The sequence below is a fragment of the Canis lupus genome, chromosome 28 (assembly GCF_003254725.2).
Source record: "Canis lupus dingo isolate Sandy chromosome 28, ASM325472v2, whole genome shotgun sequence".
Taxonomy (NCBI): domain Eukaryota; kingdom Metazoa; phylum Chordata; class Mammalia; order Carnivora; family Canidae; genus Canis; species Canis lupus.
In genome coordinates, this window is record NC_064270.1 from 24,716,292 (window position 1) to 24,739,141 (window position 22,850).

General features: G+C 47.1%; 1 protein-coding gene across 9 annotated transcripts in view; it reads right to left on the reverse strand.

Moving 5' to 3' along the window:
- The window catches only part of LOC112672355 (nebulin related anchoring protein), a 70,005-nt gene that overhangs the window by 6,122 nt on the left and 41,033 nt on the right, over positions 1–22,850 (reverse strand). For all 9 annotated transcript variants that reach the window (XM_049103418.1, XM_049103425.1, XM_049103422.1 and 6 more), the window contains 13 exons: positions 20,896–20,994; positions 19,178–19,282; positions 18,353–18,460; positions 17,700–17,813; positions 15,809–16,006; positions 14,014–14,118; positions 12,407–12,505; positions 10,326–10,430; positions 9,872–9,979; positions 8,693–9,004; positions 3,176–3,280; positions 2,293–2,391; positions 885–989 (listed from right to left, as the gene is read on the reverse strand). In XM_049103418.1, the coding sequence (XP_048959375.1) occupies positions 885–989; positions 2,293–2,391; positions 3,176–3,280; positions 8,693–9,004; positions 9,872–9,979; positions 10,326–10,430; positions 12,407–12,505; positions 14,014–14,118; positions 15,809–16,006; positions 17,700–17,813; positions 18,353–18,460; positions 19,178–19,282; positions 20,896–20,994 (1,662 nt within the window). The remainder of the gene's footprint in view (positions 1–884; positions 990–2,292; positions 2,392–3,175; positions 3,281–8,692; positions 9,005–9,871; positions 9,980–10,325; positions 10,431–12,406; positions 12,506–14,013; positions 14,119–15,808; positions 16,007–17,699; positions 17,814–18,352; positions 18,461–19,177; positions 19,283–20,895; positions 20,995–22,850) is intronic.

Here is a 22,850-nt window from a genome sequence, read left to right on the forward strand (position 1 = left end):
TTACAAACGCAACAAACTAATACACACGCTAACTAGAAGGCGCCTCGCGCCAACCCCTGCGAGGCGGCCACCTCTGGGGTGCACGGTAGCAGCTGTTGATCTGCACGGAGCCCCAGGACACAATGGCCAGGCCAGGGAGGGAAGAATGGCCGGACTCTGGGAGGCCCCGCGCTGCCCCAGGCCGACACACTCGGCCTGTGTTATTCTGATCTGACAGGCTCTTTTGATTCCGCCGCCTGGCTACCTGTTATCCCAGGATCACAGCTTTGCTGGCCGAGCAGCCGCCTATTCTATTACAACCAGGAGCCTCCAACCCCTGCTAACAACAAGCCCGGGTTTAGGAAACAGCATCTTGGTTATGCACGCAAAGGGCACACATCTAAGGGAAACAGAAGTGTTGGAGGCCACCGCCTCACGCACAAAGGAGCAGCAGCTCGTGTTTGTACCCGATGGACCACAATTGCGGCGTCTTTCCAAACTGTGCAGCGAGAAAGTGTCCTCTGGGCCTCCAAAGTCACCCTGCTCGGAGGGCGAAGGAGATGTGTCCGGGAAAGAAACAGAGCAGGTGTCTACACCTGCCAGGGCCAGGGGGGGGCACCTGACTGTGGTCTTGGCAATTCTTGAGCCAAACCAGAATTTTCCAGCCAGAAGGAACCACAGGCATTAGTCAGCTCAGCTCTGTCCCATTTTCCAAGTGAGGAAACTGAGGCCTAGCGATGCAAGTGGCTCAGAGTCACACATGTGGTTTGTCTCCCTCTCCGTCCCGCGTTCTTCCTGTCTCAAGTCCTCTTTCCTGGGACTTTCCCCCCCAACAACTAAATCCAGGTTGGGTGTAGATACGTTTGCAAAGAGGTGCACACCCCATTAACTGCTGTTTCACTTACATCACTCAGATGCAGCGCGTTGAGGCGGGCTCTGGTGAAATCGGGGTGGTCGGGGATCAGCGTATATCTGTGCAGGGATTCCGCATCCCCCAATCTGTACAGGCGCTGTGGGTGAGACAGGCTCATGGTAAATACGGAGCTGCGCTGGCTGAGGTCACAGGTGAGAAGCGGGCTGCCCCTCCCACCGGGTGCCCACCATGGGAGCAGATGCCAGCCCTGCACATAGAGAGCATCCCTCTAGAGCCCACCGTCTGACCAAGGCGGCCATGGGCTGAGAGTCAGATAGGGCTGGCTGATTGTAAGTAGAACCTATCTAAAATATTTATCAAGATCTGCTCCAAATGGGCCCCAAACCAACATCTTGGTTGGCCACACTTGTTGTTTTACAACAAGTATAAGGTGTGTGGCTATTTCGAGAATCTTTGCAGTTGAGTGTTGTTCAAGCTTTCTACTAGGAACAAGATGTCTTAATGCCCTTATTGTTTGAATAATGAATAATGATAATAAAAAAGACACAGCAGCTAATAAGTCTTTTTATCCTGAATGGATAAAGGGCCTTAGTATGTTTTCAGAAATTTTAAGTTTTCATAGTCTACCTGGGGCCCAGGAAGACACAATTTTAAAACTCAAGCTTTATCTCAGTTGCTATTTTTAGAGCAGTGACCTAAGAGTTGCAAAGAATTTTAGGAAGGGATTGAGTCCCATCTACTTTAAGAAGAGGAAAATATAGTACTGAATATTCTGATCCTTTTCCAAATTCAATATGGGCTTTACAAACATGAACCTGTCAGTACAACATTTGGACTCTGTGACAAGGGGTCGGCTCTGTCACTGTATGTGAAAATCAAATCTCTTAACGACCTCAGAGAAAAAATATTTAACTTCCTATACTTCAAAATAAATATAGGAGAGAAGAAATGAGGCTAAATTGTCCAGAAAGCATAGAAGCAGAAAGAAGCTTTTAATATAGCTGCTCCTTTTTTTTTTTTTTTTTTCCTAACTGGCTTATGTTCGGCTTTTAATTCCATTACCATTTATCAATAATTAAGATGTATCTCATCTAGTGTTTTGTAAAAGATCATCAATATTACACAATATTATTGCTATTATTATGAACCAAACCAAAATAGGGGGTATTTATTGAGGACTTACTACATTCCAGATACTTGCTAAAGGCTTCACATACATTAGTTATTTAATCCTCATTTAATTCACTTAATCTTATGAAATGTTGCTATCATTGCCCTCCTTTCAAATAAGGAATGAGAGGTTAGGAGAGAGTAGTAACTGGCCCTAGATCACCCAGGTAGCACTCCCATCTACCCCAAGCCCATGCTCTTAAGTACTGAGTACTGAACAGCACTACCCACTACCGGGCACGTAGGGTTACTGATGAGAACATGCCCACCTCATTGCAATGCATGTAGCTGTTCTTGGCGTGAACCAGGTCTGGGGAGTCAACCACCGTGGTGAACTTGATACTATCTGGTTTCTTACGGTATTTGGTCTGTAAGAGAAAGACACAGATTCCCACTGAACAGCTGAACACCATGCATTTTTCTGGATGCATCTTCACCCCACCTACTCGGTATCAGATGTGCCAAAGATATTATTGGAATACAGGTCTCTCTTCTTGGTAGGTCCAAGAAGACCCACCTCACAGGGGTCCAAGCTGCCCCTCTGATAAGGAACATTTTATAAGAATTTACTCTCCTGGGGGAAAAAAAGGCCGCACAATACCAGGGCACACCACAATAAGGAAACTCAGCATCAATAGGACCCTGTCCAAGTAAGTTCTGCTACTAAGAGATGGAAGAAGCTAGTGCCCCCCTGGAATGGATCCCTGGGCAAGAATCTCCAGGCCACCAATATGGTGGGGTGTTTGGTAAAGGTAATCATCCCTGTAGAATGTGTAATGCCCTCTGAAATCAGATAACCCCAGACACTGGACACTCTGGGTAAACTCTGTGGGTGGATGGCAAATTCTGCGCCCCCATGAAAACAATGAGTCGGCTTAGCTCATAACTACCTGATGTACCTACTAAGAATCTCATAGCACATCATCTGTCTTACTGCCCAGTTTGAAACATGCCTTTACCTCTCCAGCAAGTGAACTCATTTGGAGGGAAATCTTGTTCTGTCTTGCGATTTGGTTGCAAAAGCCCAGGAAAAACACTGGGGGTCCAGGGGCCACGGGGCCCTCTTGGCATCTCCACCCTGTAAGCAGTTTCCCTCCTCAGGAGGAACTAAACACCAGGTTGCATTTACAACAGAGCTGGGTTGAATGGTACCTCGCTGATGAGTTCTCCGGCCTTCTTTGCACTCTCTAGCTGCGGCGAACTCAGCGTCAGCCATCCTGTCCCCTTCATGCCCATCAGGTCTGACTTGTAGCGAAACTGTGGGAAAAAGATCATTGGTTTTCACCAACACGGCACTGAAGACCATCTGGTTATTTCAAGTTCCTTGATTTGTAAAAAGCATTTGTATTCGTCTTCATTGTAACACATTGACGTCTTCATTCGGACCATATTCTGTGTATTGTTAAGCCAAACGGTGTGAGTTTGTGCCCTCCGCCAGGAATTAAATCATGGAGCAGGCCCTACCTGTGAATGGGCAGGGTTAGAAGCCAAGGTAATAGATGCACATGATCCCTTAAAAAAAAAAAAAAAAGAGTAGAGATCTACCCCAAGCCCAGGCATCAGTCTGGATTATTCTGTTCCCTTCTGGCAGAGAGGCGACTGCCTGCCTGCCTGCCGCCTAAATAGAACAGTTTTACCCACCTTCAGGTGATCAAAGGGCCCTGAACTCTGGGTCAAACCTGCTGGGACTCAGAGCAAATCGCTTTACCAAAATGTGACTCAGTTTCTCTCTGTGATAGTTGAAGGTCATAACAACCCTGCTGTTCTCATGAGAACACCTGAGGGCCCTAAGGAGCAAAAGCCACTCTATGCATTGGATCTGTTTTTGTCTCATGGTGGTGGTGGGGGGGGACGGGGGGCGGGGGGCAGAGACAATGACAGCAGGACTCTAAGAACCACACAAACTTAGATCCAAGCGGCCTACAGCATGTAAGCCATGTAAGCTATTCTAATCTTTTTGTGCCTAGGTTTATCTCCGCCTCCCACCATTGGCTCAGGATTTGCTTATATTGCAAAGATGGGCGAGGCCTTACCCATTTTCTTCATTTTTAAGGACTCAGAAGATGAGAACTACAGCAGCATTCCTGGGAGAAAATCCTGAGCTGTGCTGGAGGACAATGGGTCTGATTAGGAGTCTCCTAAAATATTAAATCTTATTACCATTCTGCCATCAGCCCACCATTACCGAGGACAAGACAGTCACAGGAACATTTTTCTTCTTCTCTTTATGGAAATCAGGCATTTTTAAAGGTGGAAAAAGAGTCTCCAAGGAAATCTAAAATTTGGATCTAAACGAAGTTGATAGCGTTTCCCTAATTTAGATATAAGCTCTGCTGTAACGCAAAATATCACTCCAGAAACCAGTCTTTCGGCCTTTTTAGTTTCCTTTCATTTCAGGATTCACAGCGTCCCTCACAGCTGGCCTCAAAGAGGGTCCGTTTCTGATCTACTGTCTGCTGGTTAATGCCCCTGTGCAAATTCCACTCTGCTTTCCAACTGGTGAAGGGAGGCATCACTCAGGTTCAGGAGCAGGTTTCAAAACCCCATGTCAGTAAGATTGCTTTTTATACCACGATCTTTCGGTCTACACCGGCAAAGCTTTTGCCTTCCACTCTGATAAAGAACAGAGAAAATTGGATAAATTTCTAAGTTAGAGAGAATAATCCTACAGGGCCTCTTCACAGCCGGGCCTTGCTCCTTTCATAGGCAAGATGAAGTGGGGAGCACTCTTTCAACTTGCCTTTGTCGAGCTGAACAGTACAATCGCAGGTAAGTCAGAAAGCAAGATGCAGGTTCCCCAAAGATCTGACTGGGCCTCAGACTCTCTTATAAATGGATTGTCTATTGATATTTCAGCTCCCAGCCCAGGTGTGACTATTCACGCAGACCCTAAAAACAACACGCCTGCCCTGGACTTCATGATGAAAGAGGGGAGTCGAGAAGAATCAGCTACCCAAAGATGGTCTGAAAGAAGGATTCTAAGATAATAAGGGACGCACTCATGCTGCCTAAGTGCACCTGGCTTCCCCAGATGGCAGTCCTGCTGTTCCTTGCACATATTAAGGCCTGGAAGCCACCTTCGGATTCCTCTGGGGGGGGGAGGGGGGTCTCCCGGAGCCCCCAGTTTGGAGCACAGGCTACAGGTTCTGGTCCTCAATTTTCAACAATGTAAACAAATGTACCCTGGCAGTGGCCAGGGGAGGAGGTCTATTTGTCATATTAATGAGAACCTTTAAAATCACCCTCTTGCTTAGGGCATGGTTTGCTTTAGACTCATCAACTCATGCAGGGCTCACATCACCCTGCAAAGGCGGGGTTCTTATACCCATCTACAGAACAATTTTGGAGTTCAAGGGACTGTTCAGATTCTCAGAAGAGCCAAGGGCTGCTGTGTCCCCGGGTGTACCACACAGTCATTCAGAGAACCCTTAAGAGCCAGAGCACCTGGGTTCCTAGTCCAGCCACCTGGGGGAGCCAAAGAGCATCAAACCAGGAGTCCGGAGACCAGAGCCTCCCTTGGCCTCTTACTTGCTATGGGGCCTAGAGCAAGTCATTTCCCTGCCAGCCTGTGACCCTGGGCAAGTTACTTAAGAGTATAGGTGCTTCAGTTGCCACATCTGTAAAAATGAGAGTCCCACCAGTATGTACCTGGATACTAAATGAGATAGTTCGTGCAAAATATTTAAGCAAATGCCTGGTCCAGAATAAACATTCCATACATTTTAGCTATTGTTGTTGTCATTGTTTCTGGCGGGGAAACTGAGGCTCATAGAGCTTACGGAGTCTACCCGTAAGAGTATAGGTGCTGTAAAAGGATCATGCAGCTGTAAAAGGTGGGGTCAGGGCTGTCCTCTTGACAGTCCCTGCAGGGGCTTTTCAAAACTCCCTGCAGTCTCCATCCAAGATCACAGACATTCACGGCCAGAGCATTCCTTGGGCAAAGCATGTGTCTCAGAGACCTTCTGGAGACAAGTATGCACACAGGACTTGAGTGATCATGACCTGAGGCCTTCACCCTAGTGGTGAGCACCCCTGGGCTTCCTCTGGCCCAACCCACAGCTTCCTTTCTAGGCCTGGGCAGGAGAGGGCAGGAGAAGCAGCTGCAGGACAGGGCTACTGTTCCTCCCCCAGACTCTGCTGAATCAAGTGCACACAGGGGGAGCCTTTGTCCCTTTTTCTGCACAATATAACCACATGAAATTAGATTTTCAATAATGATTGCAAGAAAACTGAAGCCTCAGGACCAGCTGGACATTATGGGGTGTCCTCTATTTGTAACATCTTGAGACCCAAACCCCCAAATGAACAAACTTGAGGCTTATAAAGCAACACGTGAAGCATAATATGGTAATTTTAAAAATTAAGCAATAGTTTCTCAGGATTCAAAATTGTAATACATATCCTATTTCATAAAATGTCAGTGTAAGAGTACCAACCAACCACCACTTTTAGAAAATCCTCTTCTTTTTAGATTGTTCTTCCTACTTGTTTTAGTGTTAAAATATCCTTTTCTTTCCAGAAACAAAACAAAACAGAACACAAAACTGTGACATAAATGGTAGCTTGAGGTAATATTTAGGGTTTTTTTTCCTCACTCAATAAAAAAAAAAAAAAATCTGATGATATATTGATGCCATTATCTTAAAACATCTTCCTGTGATCCCTGAATTCCGAGGTTACCAATCAAATCGACCCTCTTTGCTTTTCTGTTGGAGGAATGGAGGCCTAGGAAGCAAAGGGCTATTGCAAGGACACGTAGCCAGTAGGTGATAACGTGAGGTTTCCAACGAACATCTTCAGGTTCCCAGCTTGGGCCCCCTCACCTCTCCCAGATGGCCTGTGTATCTCCCTCTGGGATCTGCCCTGCCCCAGAGGTCTCCCCCCTCCCCCTGCCCCCCTAAGGAATAGCTCATTGACAAGAGGGTCATACCATGAGCTATATTCTTGGAGGTGGCAGGATGGCCATCTAGCAAGTGGAAGGCCTTTCCAGTGGAACTTGGGCGGGCACCTTGCTACTGTGTCCTCGGTGTGGGGCCCAAGGAACGCATCCTGCCCCCCACTCAACTTGCTTATGAACACTGTGATTCTGAACTTCCAGCAAATTGTGATGAGTAATTAGGTGATCATTAAATCATTACCGTGCTGACTCACAATTAATCCTCAATTATGTGTTTATACTCTGCCTGTGTCATATAACTCCACCTAAGAGCAGCTGCTGCCCTAAAGACAATGGGAATTGAAAGGCTTGCTGCAGAGAACAATCCAAATAGCTAACACTGTACGTTTCTCTGTACCAGACACCACGCTAGCTTTCTTCGTGTGGACCAGTCCTAAACTAGCAACTGGGTTCTTAACTGGATGCAGATGTCCCAGGTACATCTGGCCATATTGAGAAACACTTTGTTGCACTGGGGGAGGGTGGCACTTTTGGCATCTAGTGGGTGCAGGCCAGGGATGCTGCAAGGGACAGGACAGGGCCTGCCTGTAACAAAGCATTGTCCAGCCCAGAACATCCTAGGTGCTATGGTTGAGAATCCCTGATATGGATGGGAAGGGTCCCATGGGCTGCACTCTAATATGAGAGTTTCTTCCTCATAGGGCTGCTTGGAAGCCTAGAGAGACAATGTGTGCAAGATCTGGGGGTACAGTGCCTGCCACCCAGCACGAGGCTCCCACGTGCAAACCATGCCCACACTATCACCATTACTGCATCCCAGTGGAGGAAGCTGAGGGGTGGTAGGGAAATGGGACTGACTCCAGCATGCTCTGCAGTCACTCCAGGTGGTGCTCGCCTGGGTGAGGACCTCTCCCTTCTGTGTCTGTGTCCACACCTGCATTGTAGGAAGCATGACTCCCCTGCATTGAGCTCCCTCCCCAAGAGCAAGATGGGTAAGACTGTGGGCTCTGGAGCCAGTCCTGCCTGGCATCTCTCACATGATCTCATCTGGAAAGGAGAAGTCAAAGCTGTCCCCACCTCACGGCATCACAGCAAGTGGGACAGTAACAGCAGTCAGCTGGTCATGTCAGCCATGACTGGATCTACTGCTTTCTGGTCGTGACCTTCACCCCCACCACACAGCATCCAGCCTGTGCACTCTCTCAGACCCCACTCTGGACCACGTCCTCCTCCCTGGCCCACTTGATTCACGCCAGCCTCAAATAAGCTGAGGCTCCTCCTGCTTGGGGACTTGGCCTTTGGATTTGCTCTTCCGTTGGCTGGAGTGGTCTGCCCTTCCTTCATCAACTTTGGTCTTTGCTCAAATGTCACCTTTTCGTGGGAACTCCCCGGACTACACCCCCAATTTAAAATTGCATGTGTGCAGATCCACCTACCCTGCTTTGTCTGTCTCCACAACACGTGTCACCATCCGACATACTTTGGATCCTACCTACCATATTCTATCTCCCTCCCATACAGTGGAAGACCCAGAAGCACAGCAGTTTTTTGACTTTCTGGTTGACTACGGTATCCCCAGAGCCTGGAATGATGGCTAGTACACAGTAGGTGCTCAAGAAGTGGTTGTTAGATGATTGAATGATTCCAACCTAGATGACGTAACATAGACGCAGCAAGTCTTGGTTTGGGCAGGGTAGGGTGAGGGAGAGGGGGTTGTTGGATAGGCAAAGGAAGCAGAGATTTACACCCAGGCTCGGTGGAAGGCCCCCTACCTCACTCTGCAGGGCGTGAGCTCTCTTGGCCCAGGACATCTTCAGGTCCTCAGGCAGAGCTGTGAACTCATGGCACCGTGTCCTGTAGTCGTGGTCGCTGGCTAGGGCCTGGGCCTTCCTGGCATGGACCAGGTGCACCATGTCCATGGGCAGGTGGTAGTGGGCTTGGCTGCTCGCTGCTCCCCGCCTGTACTGAAGCTCGCTCTGCAACTGGCCTACCCGCCAGCAGTGCTGGAGTCGGGGGTCATCACTCACACTCCGGGCCCCGATCAGCCTGCCTCGCTCCTTCACAAAGTCATGTCTGTAGAGAAACTGGAAGGGAGGACCACAGTCAGGGGCTGGCATTCGGCCTGCTTAAATTCCACCTGCACGTTTTCACTGCAAACCCTAGAAAAATCACCTATTCTTACACTAGGAGGTGGTGATTATAAGAAAAACCACAGTGAGGTTGGCCTGAGAGCATGCTTCCTCCCTGGGGGTTGAACAATTAAAACATCGCTCCATTCTTCCTATCTAATTAAAACCAGATCCTCAGAACCAAAGAAAGGGCCCCACTCCCCTTACATGTCCTATGGCCAAAAGGAATTTATCAAAAAAGGTAAAAGAGAAACTTGTGCTTTAACCGTTCGTACTTGGCAAAACATTAAACCCAAAAGACAGGATCCATTTATTTGAAGTCCACATTTCCTGTGATTTGTTTGTGGGAAAGAGAAAGTCACCTTCATGTCCCAAAGCTATGGACGCTATCAACAGAGTGGCTGAAACACAGCTGGCAAATCCTAACGCCAACATGTGAAACTACAGAGAGCCAGGAGGGAGATGTGTTAGGGCTGTGTTAAGATTTCTATTGCGAGTTTGCTTTCGAATTCCAGGTAAAGCTGGACAGCTCATGTATTATGGGGTGGGGGTGGGGGTTGTTGCCCAGACCCTGCAATTAGAAATAAATCATCATCTCTTTCCTGCTGGAATCCTTTGCCTGAATTTAGCTTCTGATTAACAGAAGCTTTCTTTCCCTCCCTCCGTCAAAGAATCTCATTTCTAACTAATATATTCTGCAGGTGACATCCTGTCTCACATGGTGATAGATTTGCTTTAATTCAGGAAAATCAGCCGTAGACATTGTTTTACATGAAGTTAACAGAAATTAGGCAAGATGGAAGGTCATATCATTCAACTCACATCACTGGCTATATCTCCAGAGACGCGAGCAGCCTGGAAGGGGAGAGCGTCTATTGTCAGCTTGTAGCCTTGAGCACGGAGATTACGCCAAGACTCCTTGTATTTTGCCTACAGTAGGAACACATGTAGATCTTCTTTAAAAAAAAAAAAAATTACATGAATCGGTGAACAAAGGCTACCCTGTTCATTTGTAGTACAGTGTTCCCGAATCGATTTCTGACGAGCAAAAGCTCTCTCTTTTGCAAAGAAAAATCTCATTAGCACACACGCTGTAGTGCGCACTGGCACGCGTGTACACAACACATTTGTAAAAAGGTGTATTTACGGTGAGCATCAAAAAGACATTTTTTTAAGCTTCTGGGAACACCAGAAGGGTCACTGTTAGATCCCATCACAGCCCCAGACACGCGTGGCTTTGGAGCATGTCTGAGCCCCGGCAACAAGAAAGGCTTACGTCACTCAGATTGGCTGCGTTCGCTTTCGCTCGGACAAACTCGGGCAGACCCAGGGTCATTGTGTACCGGTGCCTCTCATCCTCTCCGGCTGCTTTATAGAGGCGCTGGGTAAAAAAGAAAAAAGAACAAGCAAGGAGATAATGCTGTGTGTTTCTGCGGTGCTGGAGGTCCCTCGTTTGCAAGTGGGAGATAGGTTTGCGGAAGGCCGCTCGCTGGGTCGTGGATACACCTTCTGCCTTGGGGAAGATCTTTCTTTCAATAAAGACACTCTTTCATGAGTCAAATTGAGTGGCATAAAAGGAATATGTAAGAGATTGCAAGTTGCTTTTGATGGGGTTCAGGACAGGTTACCCCGAAATATGGCACCTTGGCATACCGAATACTTTAAGCAGAAGGACTGTCTGAAGCCGCAGGTGCTAGGAGAACTCTTTGTCGTCTCCTCTCCTGAAGCAGGTCAGAAGAGCCTCCTGTGAGAGGTGCCCTCCCTCCACCCAGAGGAAATGAGCATCCTTATCTCCAAAGACCGAGGGCACCCAAGAGGAATCTGAGTGAACAGACCTTGCTAAGTGCACCCCTGTCCTTAGCTCATCCCTTTTGCCCTCTCGCATCTTCCCTCGACTTTCTACTCTCCATCAAACCTAGTACAAAAAACGTCCAGGTTTAACCGTTTCTCCTTGTCTTCGTTTCCTCACGGAGGCTCCCGTATCGTGTAAAACTCATACTAAATAAACTTGTACGCTTTTCTTTTGTTAATCTGTCTTTTGTTACAGAATCCCCACTGAGAACCTAAGATGCTTCAAGAAAAAGGTGGGTTTTTTTTTTTTTTTCTCTCCTCTACACTTTGTTCAGCAAGAAGCTAAGGAAAGAAAAACACATTTAGGAACACCATCAAGGTTCTTCTCATTGTAGACTTTTCCCTTGAGGATATAGTGTAAAAGATGATAAATGCTAAGATCTGGGAGATTTAGGAGAAGCTCTGGTGGGTGGAAGAGAGGTTCCTAAACCCCGTTCTGCATCCTTTACTAAAGCCCCGGCTCCTTCCAAGAGCAAACTCATGCCAGTGCTACCCTGGGTGGCCTCAGCCAGTTCCCAAAACATCTCCTCTCGTGATCAGAAGTGAGTCTGTGGTTGGTGAGCTCTCCGAGGCCAGAGGCCACCATATGAGGCATGGTTGCCCCACCGCATCCAGCTCACACCGCAGGCAGGATGGGCTCAAGAGGAATTTAAAATTGAGACTGTCACTGCACAAGCCCTTGGGACCATTCTTACCCCGAGCTGCTGGGTCCTACTTTCTGACTTGGGTGAGAGTGGAACCTCGTTGTATAAATAGCCAAATCTCAACTGACTTCTCAAAGAGTCAGCAGGAGAATTTTTAAAACTAAGGACGATGCCAAATTTAATTCTCTGCCAAGCTCAATTTCTATTTCAAACTTGCAAGAGAGCCTCTAAGAAGTAGAACCAAAGGGGCTGGAATGATGATTTGAGGTAATGAGATTCCTTCCCCTGGATGCCCCTCTGCTAGAGATGATTAAATGAAGTGAGCAAACAGCAGGTGAGGGGAGGAGGCAGAAATTCCAGAAGTCTGAGCAACACCATACTACAGAACCGCCCCTGGATAACCGCACATCCTCCCTACACTAATCATCAGAGCGACCATATAAAGGCAGTTAGCCAGTGTGTGCCTCGGCAGAACAGATGAATGACGGACCAGTACCTCTCAGACTTCAATGTGCAAAGGAAACCCATAAGGATCCTGCTCAATGACCTTGTGGATTCAGGGGGTCTGGGGTGGGGCCTGAGGTTCGATGCTTCTAACAAGCTCCCAGGAGACGCTGGTGTGGCTGGTCCGTGACTGCCTGTGGGACTAGAGACTAAAGCCAATTTCCAACTAGGCCTTCCTTCCTTCCTTCTGGAAAATGTTACATTCCATATACAACATTCTTTTCTTTCCAGGCTTCCGTGCAAACATGTGTTTTTCCCCGGCCCCAGCCCCACTAAATATTCATGCTTTTTTTTTTTTTTTTTTTTTTAACAATCTAGCAGTTTTTTAAAAGCCCATTCCAAAGCCATCTGATTTTACCTCATTGGTAATCTGGTTGCTGAGTTTTGCATGAAGGAGGCTGGGAGTGTCTGTCACAGCTGTGTACTTGAATGACTGGGGATGCTGACGGTATTTACTCTGAGGGAAGAAAAAGACTCGATAAGGCATAAAAAAGGAGAACTAGCTCTATAAGCACTAGCTATAAAACCTCGCTTTGCAAAGGCTGCTAGTCCGTTCCCCGGAATCCAGTCCAACACCTGCTCTCATGATCTCAGTGAACGTGATTATTGAAATTCTGATTTTGCTCCTGACCTTTGCTCATCGGAGACCCAGAGGTCCTCAGCTTTGGGGGTGTCCCAGAAACAATCATGCAGCTTTGAAAAAATACACATTGCTTGCGCCCCACCCTGGGAAACCAGGATTCAGTAAACTGCCACTGGACCCAGGCCTATATATTTTTTTAAAGCTCCAAAGAGGATTCTGATGCACCAGCAGGTTCAGAAACCACTCTCTGTCAAGATCTCACTGGAAAAGTAAAGCACAAAGATCAACCTAAACTCCCATGGTGAGGCCTAGTTCTGTTTTCTCAGAGCTCCCAATCAATGTGTAAGCCCACCCAATACTTCCAGTGCCTTCCATTATGCCCCCTGTCCTTGCATCTACAGTGAGTGGAAGTCCCAGAGCTCTCTCAGGTGTAAGTAAAATTCCTCCTAAGCTCAAAGAGCTCAGAATTCTAGACTTCTGTACTTTTACTATGAAATTATCACCAAGCTTATGGCAATCATTTTCCCAGCCACCAGAGAAGCACAGTTGCTTAGATTATTAGTGCTAATCACCTAAAAACTAAATGAGAGGGGTAGGAGTGTCCTTATTTGACTGACTAAGAAGTTGAGACTCAGAGAAGACAGGTGATGGGATGGAGGTCACACCACAAATGAGAGCGGGCATAGAATTTCAGTCTCCCTATCTGTTGGTCTCTCAGGGCTGTCATCTTTCTCTCTTTCTTTCTTTCTTTCTTTCTTTCTTTCTTTCTTTCTTTCTTTCTTTCTTTCTTCTTTTCTTTCTTTCTTTCTTCTTTTCTTTCTTTCTTTTTTCTTTCTTTCTTTATTTTTCTTCTTCTTCTTTTTATTTTTCTTCTTCTTCTTCTTCTTCTTCTTCTTCTTCTTCTTCTTCTTCTTCTTCTTCTTTAGATTTTATTTATTTATTCACAAGAGACACACAGAAACAGGCAGAGACATAGGCAGAGGGAGAAGCAGGCGACCCACGGGGAGCCCGATGTGGGACTCAATCCCAGGACCATGCCCTGAGCCAAAGGCAGATGCTCAACCACCGAGCCACCCAGGCCTGCCCTCTTGTCATTGTCCCACAGGGCCACTTTTCAAAGGAACCCTAGGAAAGCAGATCTTATGAGCCAGTGAATAATTCTTATGGGTTCATAGAGGAACTGGCTTGGTATTTGTAAAGCTGTTTTAAATGGCATCCAGTGTGAATGAAGAATCTAGAAAGAAGGGCTTGGTGAGTTGCCATTGTTAAGTTCAACATCTAGCTCGCTCTAGCCGTAAGCAGAGAGCTGAGTGCTAGGGAAGTACTTCTGCTGTGGAAATACACTGCCAGCCCTCACCCCTCCATCCAGGGTCCCTGGTTACCTCACTGATGAGTTCAGATGCTTTCTTTCTCCCTTCAATCTCTAATGTGCCCGGAATGACACAGGGAACGCCTCGCATAAAGTTCAGGTCTGAGCGGTACAAATTCTGTAAGGAACAACACAAAGATTCAGAAAAGCCAAACCTACAGAGCAAGGAAGCAAAGAGAAATCAGAGGACCCAGGACAACATCATAATTAGAACTCAAGTCCACCAGTCAGTCTCTCCAGATCGACCATCCTCACGAACACACAATGCCTCCCAGTAAATGTTCATCCGGGGAAACAAAAATCTAGGTCAGAACAAAAGATTTCTGCTGTCACTTGTCTCAGGAGCTGCAGAGGGACAGCGGGTTTTTATCGTAATGGAGACTATCAAAAAATAAACGCTGGAGTGGATTGTGGTTAGAAAGTCAGTTGTCTTGGGGCAAATGTGGAAATGATGGTTTAATAGGTCTTCTAAAACAAAACCCAGCAGCAGAGGGTGGCATTAATTAATCATGGGTTAAGAAAAAACTAATAAATGAATCCAGAATAATCTGGCACAGGCCTGTCTGAGTCTACCGTGCATAGGGCAAGTGTGTGTACCTGAGTGATTTGGGCTGACAGTTTAAAGGGTCCCCAAATTCACTCCCCTGCAGCCACTAAGGTGTGCCTCTCCCACCCCCACCCCCCCACCCCAGACGTGCTGCCTTCCAACTGCTATTCCAACGAGAGGCAGGGCAGGTGAGGGCTCCACTCAAGTGACATGCAGGCCCTGAGCTGAGCGTGGCAGCTCCCTCATTCCTGCAGCTGCTCTCGGGCTACTGACAGTTTATGTCATCCAGTAAACACTGTACACAGGCAGAAAATTCGAACAGACGACAGATAGCCAGATCTGAGCACCCCTCAGCTCCTAGGCCCCATCAAACCAGTAAGCAGGCTTTGTACAGTGCTTTGCTTTCCAAGCCCAGCTGGCTCCTTGCAAACCCCACAGCACAGAAGCCTAGCAAGCTGGGAAATAAGGGGCACATCGAACAGGATGCTGCTGCCTGTTGAGGGGAGACAGCCAGGCTCTCTTTGGGAGCAGCAAAGTCCCCAATGCTTCCCAACACTTCCAGGCCGCCTGCTTCAGAAAACAGGCGGCATGAGCTCGAAATGCACATGGGAGGCTCATGAAGGCCCCACAACTCCTTGCAGGGACTTAGGAAGGATCTCTGGGCCCGATGTCCTGACTTCCTCTGGACACTCTCCTCTGCTTGAAGTGGGGCCACTCTGATCCCACCCTTTCCTAACAGAGCACAGGCTCCCATAGAAAACTGGTGACCCCAGGAATGTACAAAGCAGCAATAAAAACCTCCAGTCTGACCTGAGGCCAGAGGCAATGCCATCGGCAAACCTTGAACATGTAAAACTATGAACCAAGGGCATCTTGGTCAGACAGCATCTAAGTTCAAGCATCAGCGCCCCGTTCTCACTGACAGGTGTGTGATCTCGGGCAAGCTGTTTGTCACTCCTTTGAGCCTCACTGTACTGTCTCCATAAAATGGGGTACAGGCTACTGACACAGGCTTATCTTGAGGTTTCCATGAGATCACGCACGAAAATGTAACACTTAGTAGCAGGAAATGTTTCCTGCTGCTGTTCGATCTGTACAATTTTGCTAGGCAGGAACTCGGGGCAGTGTTTCCAAAGAAAATCCTGGGTTGAGGATTTCTCACCCACCCCCTCACCACGGCGCCAAGAGGAGCTTGTGGGTCACAGCCTCATAGTCAAGTCTGAGAGGACCGAGCCCTGAGAGAGAGGCCGGGTCTCCTTACCTCACTCTGCAGCTTGTGAGCTTTCTTGGCGCAGCTGAGCCTCAGGTCTTCAGCCAAGGATGTGTACTGGGGGAGCGGGTGTCTGTAGTCCTGGTCGCTGGCCAGGCTCTGAGCCTTCTTGGCATGCACCAGGGTTACCATGTCCAACGGCAGATGGAAGTGTGCCTTTGAGAGCTCAAAGCCTTTCTTGTAATTCACCTAGAGGGGCAGACAGATCGACAGCGGCTATTTCAAAGACATCATTTGAACAGGGACCATCGGGATGGCAACAGCAATGCAATTGTCCCAGGTAAGCCTGGGAGGTGTTCCTGGCAGGACCAGCGCTCCTTTCCTGCAGGGATTGGCTTAATAAGCAGGACTCATCTCCTGATCCCGACACTCACCACCCCCAGTTCCTGGAGGTCATGTATTTGGATGTTGGAAGGCCCGTGGCTCCCTCAGTTGGGGAAAATACAGAAGTTCAAGAGACAGACATAATGTCAGTGATTCCCTTGCTCCAGTCTTTGGATCATCCCATTGTCCAAAGGCAAGAAGATCCATGGCCAACCTGTGCCCTGCCCACCATAATTTCTCCCAAACACTCTCTCAAGTTCAGATTTTAGACACCAGGAACTCTCTTCTCGGGTGAGTGTGAAAAGCTTCTTCAAAGCATCGGTGACATCCTAAGAAATCCAGGGGCCAGGAGCAGTGGGGCCAGTTCTGAGGGATGGGTATTCCCAAGGGCCCATGATGCATGCTGATGGAAGAAAGGAGTGGCCCATTCCAGACCACAAGCTGCACTGCCATCTTCAGAGAAGCTATTGGAAGGTCAGCGAAACTGACTCCGAGCTTTCTTGGAACTCGGATGCATAATGGCCACCTCCTCCATCCTTCCCAAAGCTCCAGCACACCCACTTCTAACCTCCATGATCCTCCCCTGACCCTTAGCATAAAGCCAAAGTCAATTTATGTCCAACCCCACACTCTTCGGTCAGCACCCCAGCACAGATAGGGGGAAAATGTTGGAAGTGGAGAAACCGAGGCAGAAACCATGTGAAGCTGTGGAAAGAGCATAAGATGTAGGGCTGGCTCCAGGTACACTTTCTAGCTGACCTTAGACAAGGGACTGAAGCATTCAGGGTCTAGGCTTTCTTATCAGTAGACCAGGATGGCTAAGACAATGAAGTTCCTAGAGAGCGTTTGATGGTAAAGTGAGACACAGCCTGTAAAAGTGCTTAGTCCTCTGTAACACAGCGGATGTTTTATCACCACCATCAGCCAGCTCACATTATGTGCAAGGGGACAGTGTATACACGCTTGTGCCAGCTTCCAGAGGGTCAAAATCAGGGGTTGCGAACTCAGATGTTTCCAGGAGCCAGACAAGTAGCACCAGTGAATAAAGCAGGAAGTGAAAAAAAAAAAAAAAAGCAGGAAGTGGGAGAGGAGGGGTGACTGTCTGACCAGGAGAGCACAGATCCCTTCTAAATGGAGCTCTCAGGAGTCTGCAACTAAAGCCTTGAGGAGAGGAATCCAGGTCCAGCTTCGGCCAGAAGTCTTGAAACTTTTGTGTGAAAATTTCCATTTCTTAAAGGTTTGCAATTAATTCACTCTGCAGACCAAAAAGACTGCCCCTGCAGGGCAGATCCAGCCCACCGGCCCCCATTCGTGGCCACAGGGCAAATCATAGAATGCCCAACTCGGAAGGGAGCTAAGAGGTCAACTAGCTCAAACTCTTGATGGAGGAAGAAGCCACAGCCCAGAGGAGCCAAGGGACCTAACAATGACCCATAACTAGTTAGGACAGCCAGTAGCCACAACCGGAAGGACAAAGGACATATGCTGGCTGTGCATCATTGGTGACGGGGTGGGGTGACCCCCACCCCCCAGCCCCACCACATTTTCTCCCACTTACTTCGCTCTGCAGCGAGTTCGCATACACTGAATGTGCAAGGCTGATATCGTCTTCCAAGCTCCGGGAGCCAAGCATCTGCCCTTTCATTTTCTCAAATGCCTCTTTGTATTTGTACTAAAGGGAAAGAGAGCAGGAGAGAGTAACAGCTCGGGGACAAGGGACAGGGAATGGGAGAGGTGGGTATTGGGCGAAAATGTTTTGTTCTTTTGACAGTGACTGGGTGAGTTGAAAGAAAACGCACGGGAGTCGTCAAAAGGCCTATTCTTTCATATGCAAGACTCCCAATGACTAAAGGGCTGGATATGAAGTGGCAGGACACGTTAGCACTTGGGCGGCCCACGCTGGAGGAAGGTGGGTGCATTGTTAACAGTCTCTGCCCGCGGACTTGCTTTAGGAAAGCGCCTGGTGGAGGGTGCATTTCATCTGCCCAGGGTCCGGAGTTACAGTCCGGCATTGGGCTTTGTACCCCGGCCAGGGGATTTTTTTGTTGTCTGGTCTGTTCTTTCTCGCTGGTCGTTATCAGATTGCCCTAACGCAGTCATTTGGGAAAGCAGAGGATGGTATCCACAGGCAAAAGAAGAAGGCAGGGGTTAGGGGCAAAAGGAGTAAAAATTGGTTAGTATTAAACATTACTAATGGAGGTGGATGCTCACATCACTTATGATTTCGCCAGAAGCCTTTGCTGCCTGGAACGGAATGGCATCCAACCTCAGTTTATAGCCACCGTCCCGAAGTTTGCTCCAGGATTCCTTATAACGCGTCTGTTGGGAAGATGTGGACAAATAAAGACCTTCACGTGACCTGGTGGTTCTGCAATTGCCTTTGCTGAGATGGCGATCTACTGTGTTGTTGGGTTTTCTCCCCACCCTGCCTCACCCCCAGTGGGAGTTTGAAATCACTGTGTCTTAGCAAAAACCAAGAGTTGGATCCTGCCTGGCGCCCACCTATCGGAGGGAGAGCCTTCTGGGGAGGACTCTTTGGAGTCAGAGAGACCCAGATTTCTTCTGAGGAGCAAGCTGAGTGGAAGAAGCAGGGATAAGACGGAGTGTGCAGAGCTCCTTGCATAACATGAAGAGAACTCAACTGTCTCTATCGAAGAACAGGAAAGGGGGGAGTTGCTGATCAAGATCTCTCCTTGGCATAGCCCCTGGATACCCTCACCTATATTCTGGTGCTCCCATATCTCAGCCCCACAGCACAAACGCCCCTGTACAAAGGCAGTTTTCCCCATCTCATTCTTCTAAATGAGCTTGACTCTTCCGCAGGACTGCCTACCTAATCTGCAGAGCTCCATGCAAATGAAAATGTGGGGTCCCCTGTTCAAAAATATTACAAATTTCAAGATGGTGACAGTGGAGCATTAGACTGAGCTCTAGGACCTTCAGAGTACAGGCTGCTTGTGAGCACAGGCTGTTGTGCACTGCCCAGGTCCCCTGATCTCCTCTAATTAAAACCAGTTCCCCTCCCAGCAGCCTCACCTCACTGATATTCATAGCATTCAGCTTGGCCAGCAGGACTTCAGGGAGGTCGGCTGTCTGAGTGTAATGATGCTTTATATTTTCTCCTTGTTCCCTGTATAACCTCTGTGGATGAAAAAAGGTTTTGTATTAGACCCAGGAGGCTCCTCCATGTAGCCATCAGCCAAGTCACACTCCAGGAGACAAGGGTGGGGTGGCTCCCACCTCCCCGTAGAGACAGGATCCTGAGCACCTCTACCTAGATCTCACAGCCAGCACAGTGACATGTACTTCATTCCCTCCGGAGTCCTATTCCCAGCTCAGAACATGACAGGCTGAAACTTGCCTCTCAGCAAATATTCCACTTGTAGCATCTGCTGACATGGGTGTCAGATAGGAAAACGAGGTCTAGTTAACACCTAGTAATTTTATTATTAACTGTAAACCCTGAGAGGGCATCGAAATTCAGAGGCATGAGAGATGGCTCTTCCACCGGTGAGGTTTGCCCCGGATCTACTACAATCCCTGTTGCCTTCCCCCATCTCGAGAATTCTTGTGCTAATCAATGTCTACTCGGTGGGTCTGGGGTGCTAGTCACCCGGAACTCTGATCTGGGTTCATGACATCCTCATAGTGATGACACACGAAGTTGGCATCGGCCACCGGAGAAAGTTTCTAAACCCGGCTTTTCCATCCTAAATCTTATTAGTGTGTCCAAGTTTCTGCGTATCACAGCAGTGCCCCCTAGAGTTGGTTAGGGTAAGGAAGAAGCAGGTGTTTTCCTTCCTAGGAAAGTTCTTGGTTTGACCATCTGTGTTTCTCAGAATTCAATTTGCTTCTGATGGGCCACTCATCAAGAAATTATAAATCCCGAAACCCGTAAGTGTGCAAATCATCCCATAACTATTCTGACAGGCACTCGGGACATTTCCAAACGCCTGTTGAATCAGGCACAACTAGAATAATTTATTCAATCAGGAAACAAGAGAGATAATTTTGAACCCCACCTCCACCCCCCGCCCCAGTCAAGATTTGGAAATTTTCTTCATGGCAAGTTGAATGGTTTGAAGATATTTATAAGGCGTGACTGCCCTGTACAAAGACCTGTGGGCCTCTCTCAGTAGAATCAGCCAAACGGGGTTAATCCACGTCCTAACGTGAGTTTTTATGGGATCTCATCGTTCAATTTAGTCTCCAACGCACGCTGTGCCGTGAGGGCAAAAGGCCAGATCTCAGTTTCATATTATAAAGGGAATATGGAAAATGACTTCAAAGTTAGTCTAATGTACACAAGACCCAAATCATTTTCAAAGTCTTCGGGGGGAATTCAGAGAGCAAGAATTCCTGCCCTTGGGTCCCAAGGAGCCCTGGCAGGGCTGAGTCTTCCAATTACCAAGAATTTTTGCCCTAAAACTTCCAATTCTGAAAACAACACTTTAAAACAAAAAGGAGGGGGAGGACCCACCACGGACAAATCTTGAAGACATGCAAATGGGAAGACATGAGAGCATGGGGGCGGCGGGGTGGCGGAGCCCCACTTGGCATCGGAAGAGCACTAACACCCCATTTGCATCCTAATGAGGAAGCACCCCCGCTAAGGTGTGCCTCGGCAAAAGGACGAGAAGTTCCTTCATCCTTAGAACAACAGAAGGAGCAAGGCAAGAACCCCTCAGCTTCAATCGCAGTGTTGAAAGAAGAGCCCACTCTTAGAGTCATAATGTATATATATTATCACTTACATCCACTGCTTGGGTATAACTAATTCTGGCCTGGACCATCTCCGGAGTGTCTTTAATACTGGTAAACTTCAAAGCATCTGGATGCTGACGGTACTTCTTCTGTTGAGCAGAAAAAGATCAAAGCTGTGAATTTTGTGCTGCTCTTTCATGCCATTTGAAAGGGAAAATCATAGGTTGCTTGAGATTAGAGTGAATTTGTGAACATAATTATTATTCGGCTTCCTCCATCTTTATATCCTGGGTGCCTTCAGGTTAATATTTGTTTCAATTTAAGAATAACCTCATGTCAATTAACATTAAAGTATTTCTACCTGGTGCAAAGAAAACATCGCAAAATTAGGTTATACCAGTAAAATACTGGGGGATGCACACTTAGGAAAGGATTCTTTTTATAGGCTTCAAATACTGTGTCAGAGTTGTTTACATATCTTAGTTTGGCTCTCCCAAGCAAGAAGGAAGTTACATTTATCAACTAAGCTTCCTGTTTTCCTTCCCCTAAAGGACGTGGCAGAGATTATCACGGTCAAAAGCCCTGCATTTAACAGTCAGTGATATAACTATTCAGTCACTTTGGAACCCGGTTTAGTTAACATAAGCAAGAATTCTTTAAAATGTCACAATAACTAGAAGAAGAGTGCTATTATTGAAAGGAGAGATCATACATTTTGAAAGTGGGGAAAAAAAAGAATTACAAAGAATTCAAATGTTGGCAAAGACCTAGATACCAATTCTGATTCTAAAAGTCATGCTTAAATTAATTCCTGTTTTTTTTTTTAATCCAAATACATTTCCAGGGGACTAGAACAGTTGCTATCTTAATGGAATTACGAAGCGTATCTTTCCTCAAATCGAATAATTATTTTATAAACACTTCCTCATTTATCAGGTTCAATTTTTGTATGTTGCATTGCTTAAAGAAGACACAGTTCAAAATGCAGCCATCTCTGTTCTGTCCCCTGTTTTTATAAATAAAGTTTTATTGGAACACAGCCGTGTTCATTCATTTACGTGGTAACCTACAGTTGTTTTCATGCTGCAGTGGCAAAGTTGAGGAGCTGCAATAGAAATGTGTGGCCCACAAAGCTGCAACAGAAACCCGATATTTACTGTCTGGTCCTTGACAAAAAAAAAAAAAAAAAAGATTTGCTGGCTCCTGCTTTAAGTGACAGGCATGTATGCATTTGTGTCTCTTTCAACAGTGTGTTACGGCATTCTGTCTGAAAATTAAGAGGTCAGCCAATTTGATGCTAAGCTGGAAATGTGCCAAACTGAAGTGAGATGATTGGGGAAAGTTGCTGAAAGATTTTCTTGCCTTACTGAAGTTGGAGAACTGGTGTGAAGCATAGAAGATAAGCAAATTTGCTGAGGAGGTTTGTAAAATGAGGTGGAAAATTAAGCCCACCATGGGATAAATAGTTCTAGAAAGATCCCTTGAATGCCAAACTTAGATGAAGGAATCATCTTGAAGTCTAAATTGTGTGTATAATTTATTTTTCACATCCTTTTATGGGTGGGCCCAAAGAGAGTTTAGGATCATGAGTCCTCAAACCTAGATGTTTGCCCCTGCAAGTTTCTCAAAATCATCCTTTTAAAAGGACCTTTTCCTCAATCAGACTGAACTACATAAGGCAAAGCCACTGAGCCCCCAGGAACTTCTGAGCCTTGTGTGTTAACTAAGATTCCTAAAAGTTAAGCCAGTCAGAGTGATCCCACTTTTGGAAAGAGCTATGTGACATGTCAGGTTAACTATTCTGTGAGAACACATCAACACTGGGCAAGTGTGTTGGAAAAACCAACTTAGGTGTTTCTTCTGTTTTATCCACGCATTCAGTAAGTAAATCTTCTCACAACAGTGTCCCAGGAGGTTTATAACTAAGGCTACAATCTTCTGGGGCTACAGCCTGGTGATTTCCCAGAAAAGTCTAGAAAGACCAGGTTACTCTGAAGGCAACTAA